This window comes from Oncorhynchus masou, unplaced genomic scaffold (assembly GCF_036934945.1).
Source record: "Oncorhynchus masou masou isolate Uvic2021 unplaced genomic scaffold, UVic_Omas_1.1 unplaced_scaffold_1303, whole genome shotgun sequence".
Lineage (NCBI taxonomy): Eukaryota > Metazoa > Chordata > Actinopteri > Salmoniformes > Salmonidae > Oncorhynchus > Oncorhynchus masou.
The window spans coordinates 28434-39446 of NW_027002886.1; the positions used below are offsets into that span (position 1 = coordinate 28434).

At 47.4% G+C, this 11013-nt stretch overlaps 1 protein-coding gene across 1 annotated transcript; it reads left to right on the plus strand.

Annotated features, from left to right (window-relative positions):
- Positions 1-1112: 1112 nt before the first annotated feature.
- Positions 1113-9084, plus strand: LOC135530254 (guanine nucleotide-binding protein subunit alpha-12; the record flags this gene model as incomplete). Its single annotated transcript, XM_064958606.1, has 4 exons — positions 1113-1163; positions 2780-2980; positions 3205-3411; positions 4396-9084. Coding segments are annotated over 4 exons (621 nt in total), but the record flags the coding sequence as incomplete, so codon positions are not given.
- Between the last annotated feature and the right edge of the window lie 1929 nt (positions 9085-11013).

Consider the following 11013-nt stretch of genomic DNA (forward strand, 5'->3'; position numbering starts at 1 on the left):
TTTTGAAAAGAGGAATAGTTTTGGAAAGAGGAATAGTTTTGGAACGAGGAATAGTTTTGGAACGAGGGCTAGTTTTCTGTGTGTGGGGAAGGGAGGGGAAGGTGGGGGGTTGCTGTCTCTCTGTCTGGTTAATCCCTCTCTCTGTTTTCACACACACAGCTGTTTCCTGGGGTGGTGGATGTGAGCGAGGTTGTAATGTACCAGACTGAACTATCATACTAAATAACGTTAAACATCCTGTTTGGCTCAGTCGGTTCATGTGAGACCAAAGGTCAAAGGTCGTGGGTTTGATACAGCCTGGGGACACCTATTCATAAAATGGTCCAATGACTTTGGATGAAAGTGTCTGCTGAACGCATCAATAAGCTGATCCTGGGTCTGTTTTAGTGTTGTTCCCGTCAGAGGCATTGGGAGATTGCTTCATAGAGCCCCTGGAACGCATTAATAAACTGATCCTGGGTCTGTTTTAGTGTTGTTCCCTTCAGAGGCATTGGGAGATTGCTTCATAGAGCCCCTGGAACGCATCAATAAGCTGATCCTGGGTCTGTTTTAGTGTTGTTCCCGTCAGAGGCATTGGGAGATTGCTTCATAGAGCCCCTGGAACGCGTTCAGAAGCTGATCCTGGGTCTGTTTAGTGTTGTTCCCCTCTTAGAGGCAGAACACAGGGTCAACACACTTTTATCAGAAAACATTGCTCTCTTTCTTACTCCCTTTCTCTCCCCCTCTCTCTCTCTCTCTCTCTCTTTCTGTCCCTCCCTCCTCTCTGTCTGTGTCAGGGTTGAGTTTAATGATCAGTTGTGTTTGTGTGAACATTGTAGAGCATTCTAGAGGCCTCGGTGTCAACGTCGTTTCCCACTGGGCACACACTGGTTGAATCAAAGTCGTTTTCACGTCATTTCAATGAAATTACATTGAACCAACGTGGAATAGTCGTTGAATTGACGTCTTTGCCCAGTGGGAAGAGTGTTTGTTGTGTGTGTGGTTGAATTATACAGCAAATACTTTCAAAAACTTGTGCTTGAGCTGTGCTTTCAGCCTGTTGTGTCCAATGGAAACAACTGAATAAAACATTTAATTAAGTCAAAACAACTGTTGTCTCTTCCTGTTCACAGAGTGAGTCGGTGAAATACTTCCTGGATAACCTGGACCGGATTGGCCAGCCGGTGAGTGGGCGGAGCTTCTTTACGTTTAACCTTTAATGTCAGAACCTCTGGCCACACCCCCCATCTGATAGTATTACTGACTATGTAATTACATTATTGTTGAATACTGTTGTTGTACATAAATACTGTACATGATTACTGTACATAAATACTGTACATGAATACTGTACATGAATACTGTACATAAATACTGTACATGAATACTGTACATGAATACTGTACATAAATACTGTACATGAATACTGTACATAAATACTGTACATGAATACTGTACATGAATACTGTACATGAATACTGTACATGAATACTGTACATGAATACTGTACATGAATACTGTACATGAATACTGTACATGAATGACAAACCAGAACAATCAGAGCATGATAATATTACTGTTCTCTTCCTCTCTGCTCCTCTCTCATCCATCCTTTCATCCCTCTCTCATCCATCCTTTCATCCCTCTCTCCTCCTCTCTGCTCCTCTCTCATCCATCCCTCTCTCATCCATCCCTCTCTCATCCATCCTTTCATCCCTCTCTCCTCCTCTCTCCTCCTCCCCTCTCTCATCCATCCTTTCATCCCTCTCTCCTCCATCCTTTCATCCCTCTCTCATCCATCCTTTCATCCCTCTCTCCTCCATCCTTTCATCCCTCTCTCCTCCTCCCTCTCTGCTCCTCTCTCATCCATCCTTTCATCCCTCTCTCCTCCTCTCTCATCCATCCCTCTCTCATCCATCCTTTCATCCCTCTCTCCTCCATCCTTTCATCCCTCTCTCCTCCATCCTTTCATCCCTCTCTCCTCCTCTCTCATCCATCCCTCTCTCCTCCATCCTTTCATCCCTCTCTCCTCCATCCTTTCATCCCTCTCTCCTCCATCCTTTCATCCCTCTCTCCTCCTCTCTCATCCATCCCTCTCTCCTCCATCCTTTCATCCCTCTCTCCTCCTCTCTCATCCATCCCTCTCTCATCCATCCTTTCATCCCTCTCTGCTCCTCTCTCATCCATCCCTCTCTCCTCCATCCCTCTCTCATCCATCCTTTCATCCCTCTCTCCTCCTCTCTCCTCCATCCCTCTCTCCTCCATCCTTCCATCCCTTTCTCCTCCATCCCTCTCTCCTCCTCTCTCCTCCATCCCTCTCTCCTCCTCTCTCCTCCATCCTTCCATCCCGTTCTCCTCCTCTCTCCTCCATCCTTCTATCCCTCTCTCCTCCTCTCTCTCCTCCATCCTTCCACCCCTCTCCTCCATCCTTCCATCCCTCTCTCCTCTCTACTCCTCCTCTCTCCTGCATCCTTCTATCCCTCTCTCCTCTCTCCTCCTCTCTCCTGCATCCTTCCATCCCTCTCTCCTCCTCTCTCTCCTCTCTCCTCCTCCCCTCTCTCCTCTCTCCTCCTCTCCTGCATCCTTCCATCCCTCTCTCCTCCTCTCTCCTGCATCCTTCCATCCCTCTCTCCTCCTCTCTCCTGCATCCTTCTATCCCTCTCTCCTCCTCTCTCCTGCATCCTTCCATCCCTCTCTCCTCCTCTCTACTCCTCCTCTCTCCTGCATCCTTCTATCCCTCTCTCCTCCTCTCTCCTCCTCTCTCCTGCATCCTTCCATCCCTCTCTCCTCCTCTCTCCAGAACTATATCCCGAGTCGGCAGGACATTCTGTTTGCACGGAAGGCGACTAAAGGAATCGTAGAACACGACTTTATCATAAAGAAGATTCCGTTTAAGATGGTTGATGTGGGGGGTCAGAGGTCACAGAGACAGAAATGGTTTCAGTGCTTCGACGGAATCACATCTATACTGTTCATGGTGTCATCATCCGAGTACGACCAGGTAGGCGACCGACAGACAGACAGACAGACAGACAGACAGACAGACAGACAGACAGACAGACAGACAGACAGACAGACAGACAGACAGACGAGCAGGTACACCCACCCAACAGACCTGAGTATATGAGGTGTTGATGTAGCTGGGAGGTTTTGGGGGTGAAATCACATCTTCAGTTTGACGTGAGTCAACAGGAAGGGAGACATTTCTCACCTCCTTTCCCATAGGTTCTGATGGAGGACCGGAGGACCAATCGGCTGGTAGAGAGCATGAACATCTTTGAGACGATCGTGAACAACAAGCTCTTCCTCAACGTGTCCATCATCCTCTTCCTCAACAAGACTGACCTGCTGGTGGAGAAGCTAGGCCAGTCTGACATCACTAAACACTTCCCAGAATACAGGGGAGACCCTCGCAGGCTGGAGGATGTACAGGTAGGATCTAACACACAGGACCTACAGGTAGTATCGAACACACTGGACCAACAGGTAGGATCTAGCACACAGGACACACAGGTAGGATCTAACACACAGGACCTACAGGTAGGATCGAACACACTGGACCAACAGGTAGGATCTAGCACACAGGACACACAGGTAGGATCTAACACACAGGACCAACAGGTAGGATCGAACACACTGGACCAACAGGTAGGATCTAGCACACAGGACACACAGGTAGGATCTAACACACAGGACCTACAGGTAGGATCTAACACACAGGACACACAGGTAGGATCTAACACACAGGACCTACAGGTAGGATCTAACACACTGGATCTACAGGTAGGATCTAACACACAGGACCGACAGGTAGGACCTAACACACTGGATCTACAGGTAGGATCTAACACACAGGACCGACAGGTGGGATCTAACACACAGGACCTACAGGTAGGATCTAACACACAGGACCTACAGGTAGGATCAAACACACAGGACCTACAGGTAGGATCTAACACACAGGACCTACAGGTAGGATCAAACACACAGGACCTACATGTAACACACACCTGACCAGGTACACACACCTGACCAGGTACACACAATCACACCTGATCAGGTACACACCCTGACCAGGTACACAATCACACCTGACCAGGTACACAATCACACCTGACCAGGTACACAATCACACCTGACCAGGTACACAATCACACCTGACCAGGTACACAATCACACCTGACCAGGTACACAATCACACCTGACCAGGTACACAATCACACCTGACCAGGTACACAATCACACCTGACCAGGTACACAATCACACCTGACCAGGTACACAATCAAACCGGACCAGGTACACAATCACACCTGACCAGGTACACAATCACACCTGACCAGGTAAACACACAAACACCTGACCAGGTACACACAAACTCTCAAACCTCTTCTCTGTCTCTCTCTCTCTCTCTGCAGGCGTTCCTGGTGCAATCGTTCAGTCGTAAGCGGCGTAACCGTGGGAAACCTCTGTTTCATCACTTTACCACGGCGATCGACACGGAGAACATCCGCTTTGTGTTCCACGCTGTTAAAGACACCATACTGCAAGAGAACCTCAAAGACATCATGCTGCAGTGACACACACACACATTATATATACACACACACATTATATACACACACACACACACATTATATACACACACACATTAAATACACACACACATTAAATACACACACACATTATATACACACACACATTATATACACACACACACACATTATATATACACACACACATTATATACACACACACACATTATATACACACACACATTATATACACACACACACACATTATATATACACACACACATTATATACACACACACACACATTATATACACACACACACACACACACATTATATACACACACACACACACACACACACACACACACACATTATATACACACACACACATTATATACACACACACACATTATATACACACACACACATTATATACACACACACATTATATACACACACACATTATATACACACACACATTATATACACACACATTATATACACACACACACATTATACACACACACACATTATACACACACACACATTATATACACACACACATTAAATACACACACACATTATATATACACACACACACACACATTAAATACACACACACACATTATATACACACACACACATTATATACACACACACACACATTAAATACACACACACACATTAAATACACACACACATTATATACACACACACACACACACACACATATTAAATACACACACACATTATATACACACACACACATTAAATACACACACACATTAAATACACACACACATTATACACACACACACACAGACACACACATTAAATACACACACACAGACACACATTATATACACACACACACATCATACACACACACACATAGATTCTAGACACACACGTTATACACATACATACACACACACACTAACATTATATATACACACATTATACAGGTATTATATAGAGCCCCCCCCCCTCCCCTCCCCTGTGTTTGTAGATTATAGAACCACTAGAAGGGAGGATTTCCCCTTCTGAACAGCGGTCCATGGTGGATGGACCAGACCGGCTGCCATTTTGGTCTTCTGTGGACCCTTGATGGACTGGATGTTAGAGTCACCTGCTCTGGAAGTTCTGCAGTTGTTTCATGCTGTCGGCCATTTTACATCAACTAGATGGAATTTTCCGCCATTTTGACAGTTCTTGTGGATTTTTAGAACTATATCCGTTCTAGAATTGATCCGTTCTAGAATTGATCTGTTCTAGAATTGATCTGTTCTAGAATGTATATTTCTATGACCTGAGTAACCACTGCACTGAGAAGCAGACAGACAGTCCTCCTGAACTCTGGACTCTGACCTATGGAATAGTCAATAGGTCAATACAGGGTCATTATCTTTGGAACCCTGAGAGGTCAAAGAGGCCTGACCGGTGACCCTGGGGATCGTAGTGGATTATGAGAACTGCAGTCTCAGGACAAGGAAGACTCTTAATGACATCACTGATATGATGACATTGTGGATGACATTATCACAGCAGGAGACCAATCATAGGACTGAGAACTCGTCTAACATCCTGCTGGTCTCCAACTTCTTCTTCTTCAGCCCTTCTGATTCTGTTACATCAGAGATAGACAGACACTAAATAGAGGAGTAAGAGTTGGTAGAAAGACAGAGACAGAGAGAGAGAGACAGAGAGACTAAATAGAGGAGGAAGAGGAGACAGAGAGAGAGAGAGACAGAGAGAGACAAAATAGAGGAGGAAGAGTTGGTAGAGAGAGAGAGACAGAGAGAGACAGAGAGTGAGAGACAGAGAGACAGAGAGACATAGAGAGAGAGAGACAAAATAGAGGAAGAAGAGTTGGTAGAGAGAGAGACAGACAGACAGACAGACAGACACACAGACAGACACACAGAGAGAGAGACTAAATAGAGGAGGAAGAGTTGGTAGAGAGAGAGAAAGAGAGACAGAGAGAGAGAGATCAGTCCAGTCATATGTTATGTGATCATCATCGTGTTGCACAAGTGTTCCTCTTGGTGAACTTAAAGTGAGTTTCTCTCTCTCTCTCTCTCTCTACTCCCCTCCCCCTCTCCCTCCTCCTATCACATGTTGACGATATCAGTACATCATATTCAGGACAGAAACTCTTAATGTGAGTTTGTCTCTCTCTCCCTCTATTCTGTCTCTGTAACCACTGCCCCCTCTTCCTCTCCTTTCCTCCGCTGCCCCCCCCACACACACAAAGGAGTGATTGTACCCCCTCACCCCCCCTCTCCTCCTCTGTTGTGGCTGGAAAGATGAATTAATGACTCTGAGGGTAAAGAAACCCCCCACCCTTACACCAGAACATCTAGTCTAACTAGTCTAACTTGTTACCAACACTACCTTATAACCACTGTCCCTCTCTCTGCCTCCTCTCCTCCCTCTCCAGACACTGTCCCTCTCTCTGCCTCCTCTCCTCCCTCTCCAGACACTGTCCCTCTCTGCCTCCTCTCCTCCCTCTCCAGACACTGTCCCTCTCTCTGCCTCCTCTCCTCCCTCTCCAGACACTGTCCCTCTCTCTGCCTCCTCTCCTCCCTCTCCAGACACTGTCCCTCTCTCTGCCTCCTCTCCAGACACTGTCCCTCTCTCTGCCTCCTCTCCTCCCTCTCCAGACACTGTTCATCTCTCTTCCTCCTCTCCTCCCTCTCCAGACACTGTCCCTCTCTCTGCCTCCTCTCCTCCCTCTCCAGACACTGTTCCTCTCTCTGCCTCCTCTCCTCCCTCTCCAGACACTGTTCCTCTCTCTGCCTCCTCCCTCTCCAGACACTGTCCCTCTCTCTGCCTCCTCTCCTCCCTCTCCAGACACTGTTCCTCTCTCTGCCTCCTCTCCTCCAGACATTGTTCATCTCTCTGCCTCCTCTCCTCCCTCTCCAGACACTGTTCCTCTCTCTGCCTCCTCTCCTCTCCTCCCTCTCCAGACACTGTTCATCTCTCTGCCTCCTCTCCTCCCTCTCCAGACACTGTCCCTCTCTCTGCCTCCTCTCCACCCTCTCCAGACACATTAACTCTCTCTGCCTCCTCTCCTCCCTCTCCAGACACATTAACTCTCTCTGCCTCCTCTCCTCTCTCTCCAGACACTGTCCCTCTCTCTGCCTCCTTTCCAGACACTGTCCCTCTCTCTGCCTCCTCTCCTCCCTCTCCAGACACTGTTCCTTCTGTTTATGTAAGTGTCTATATAGCCTACTGTGTGTATCTGTTCTCTGTGAGTGTGTATATAGCCTACTGTGTGTATCTGTTCTCTGTGAGTGTGTATATGGCCTACTGTGTGTATCCGTTCTCTGTGAGTGTGTATATAGCCTACTGTGTGTATCTGTTCTCTGTGAGTGTGTATATAGCCTACTGTGTGTATCCGTTCTCTGTGAGTGTGTATATAGCCTACTGTGTGTATCCGTTCTCTGTGAGTGTGTCTATAGCCTACTGTGTGTATCCGTTCTCTGTGAGTGTGTATATAGCCTACTGTGTGTATCCGTTCTCTGTGAGTGTGTATATAGCCTACTGTGTGTATCCGTTCTCTGTGAGTGTGTATATAGCCTACTGTGTGTATCCGTTCTCTGTGAGTGTGTATATAGCCTACTGTGTGTATCTGTTCTCTGTGAGTGTGTCTATAGCCTACTGTGTGTATCTGTTCTCTGTGAGTGTGTATATAGCCTACTGTGTGTATCCGTTCTCTGTGAGTGTGTATATAGCCTACTGTGTGTATCCGTTCTCTGTGAGTGTGTATATAGCCTACTGTGTGTATCTGTTCTCTGTGAGTGTACTGTAGAACTGTGTCAAAACACACTACTACTATCACCACTAACCCCAACGTTACCCTGCCGTGTGTACAGTTCCATTGTTGTATCTTCTCTAACTGTTGTTGTTGTTGTTGTTGTTGTTGTTGATTGCACTGGATGAAATCTCATATAGCGAAATTGATTGAAAAAAAAACAGATTGTTCTGGAAAAACAGAAGAGTGGAGGAGGTGTTGTGCACATTTATTGTTTGGTCTGTGTTTGTTTTTCTACAGGCTAGCCTTGGTTCTGTTCTGATAAATACAACACTGTGTTTGTTTTTCTACTGGCTAGCCTTGGTTCTCTTCTGATAAATACAACACTGTGTTTGTTTTTCTACTGGCTAGCCTTGGTTCTGTTCTGATAAATACAACACTGTGTTTGTTTTTCTACAGGCTAGCCTTGGTTCTGTTCTGATAAATACAACACTGTGTTTGTTTTTCTACCGGCTAGCCTTGGTTCTCTTCTGATAAATACAACACTGTGTTTGTTTTTCTACTGGCTAGCCTTGGTTCTCTTCTGATAAATACAACACTGTGTTTGTTTTTCTACTGGCTAGCCTTGGTTCTGTTCTGATAAATACAACACTGTGTTTGTTTTTCTACTGGCTAGCCTTGGTTCTGTTCTGATAAATACAACACTGTGTTTGTTTTTCTACTGGCTAGCCTTGGTTCTGTTCTGAGCTGTGTTTGTTTTTCTACAGGCTAGCCTTGGTTCTGTTCTGATAAATACAGCACTGCAATTCGCTGACCCCACGCCTCACTGTCTCCTTATTGTGTGTTTGTACTGGGTTAGTGTGTGTGTGTGTGTGTGTGTGTGTGTGTGTGTGTGTATGTTTCAAACACGGTCAAATGCTACAGCTTTCAGTGAGTCACAGAGGTTTGGATATTTTCTTGATTGGTAAAATACACAAGAAGGGGCCTCCCGAGTGGGGCAGAGGTCTAAGGCACTGCAGTGCTGCAGTGCTAAAGGCGTCACCACAGACCTGGATTCGATCCCGGGATGTGTCGTAGCCGACCGGGAGAGCCATGAGGCGGTGCACAACGGCCCAGCGTTGTCCTGTTTCGGGAAGGGTTTGGCCGGCCGGGTTTGTCCGTGTCACATTGCGCTCCAGCGATTCCTTGCCGGGCGGTGACTCCGGTCATCAGTTGGACGGTGTTTCCCTCCAACACATTGGAAGGATGGAGGAGAGAGGGGAGGAGTAGAGAGGAGGAGAGAGGGATGGAGGAGAGAGGGGAGGAGTAGAGAGGAGGAGAGAGGGATGGAGGAGAGAGGGGAGGAGTAGAGAGGAGGAGAGAGGGGATGGAGGAGAGGGGAGGAGTAGAGAGGGAGGAGAGGGGATGGAGGAGGGGAGGAGGAGAGAGGGATGGAGGAGAGAGGGGAGGAATAGAGAGGAGGAGAGAGGGATGGAGGAGAGAGGGGAGGAGGAGAGAGGGATGGAGGAGAGAGGAGGAGAGAGGGATGGAGGAGAGAGGGAGGAGGAGAGAGGAGGAGAGAGGGATGGAGGAGAGGGGGGGAGGAGTAGAGGGAGGGAGAGAGGGATGGAGGAGAGAGGGGAGGAGTAGAGAGAGGAGGAGGGGATGGAGGAGAGAGGGATGGAGGAGAGAGGAGGAGAGAGGGATGGAGGAGAGAGGGGAGGAGTAGAGAGGAGGAGAGAGGGATGGAGGAGAGAGGGGAGGAGTAGAGAGGAGGAGAGAGGGATGGAAGGATGCGGCTGTCTCTTCCGAGTTAAGCACTGGGTCAAGAAGCAGTGCGGCTTGGCCGGGTCATGTTTCGGCTCTCGGCCTTCGCCTCTCCCGAGTCCGTACGGGAGTTGCCAGCGATGGGACAAGACAGTAACTAATATTGGATATCACTAAATTGGGGAGGAACTAACTGACCTTGGATCAGTCTATAGAGGCCTGTTTATTCCAAACCTGACAGGCTGATTACACTGCGAGCGTTGCAAAATACATTTAGAAATCCATGTTATTCAATTATTGCAGCCACACTGCTTGCGCGCGCCAACGAGTGTCTGCGTTGCCGAGGGCTTTAATAGAAGTCACTTCTATTTCTGACGCAGATCGCGCTGCAAGTCCTGCCTCTCCCATCTCCTCATTGGTTTATAGAAGCAGGTTCTCACGTGCCATCTCCTCATTGGTTTATAGGAGCAGGTGCCATCTCCTCATTGGTTTATAGGAGCAGGTACCCATGTGCCATCTCCTCATTGGTTTATAGGAGCAGGTACCCACGTGCCATCTCCTCATTGGTTTATAGGAGCAGGTGCCATCTCCTCATTGGTTTATAGGAGCAGGTGCCATCTCCTCATTGGTTTATAGGAGCAGGTGCCATCTCCTCATTGGTTTATAGGAGAAGGTGCCATCTCCTCATTGGTTTATAGGAGTAGGTGCCATCTCCTCATTGGTTTATAGGAGCAGGTGCCATCTCCTCATTGGTTTATAGGAGCAGGTGCCATCTCCTCATTGGTTTATAGGAGAAGGTGCCATCTCCTCATTGGTTTATAGGAGTAGGTGCCATCTCCTCATTGGTTTATAGGAGCAGGTGCCATCTCCTCATTGGTTTATAGGAGCAGGTGCCATCTCCTCATTGGTTTATAGGAGAAGGTGCCATCTCCTCATTGGTTATACCCACGTAGGTGACTGAAAGACGAACGGAGACACGAGCTAATTTATGAAAATT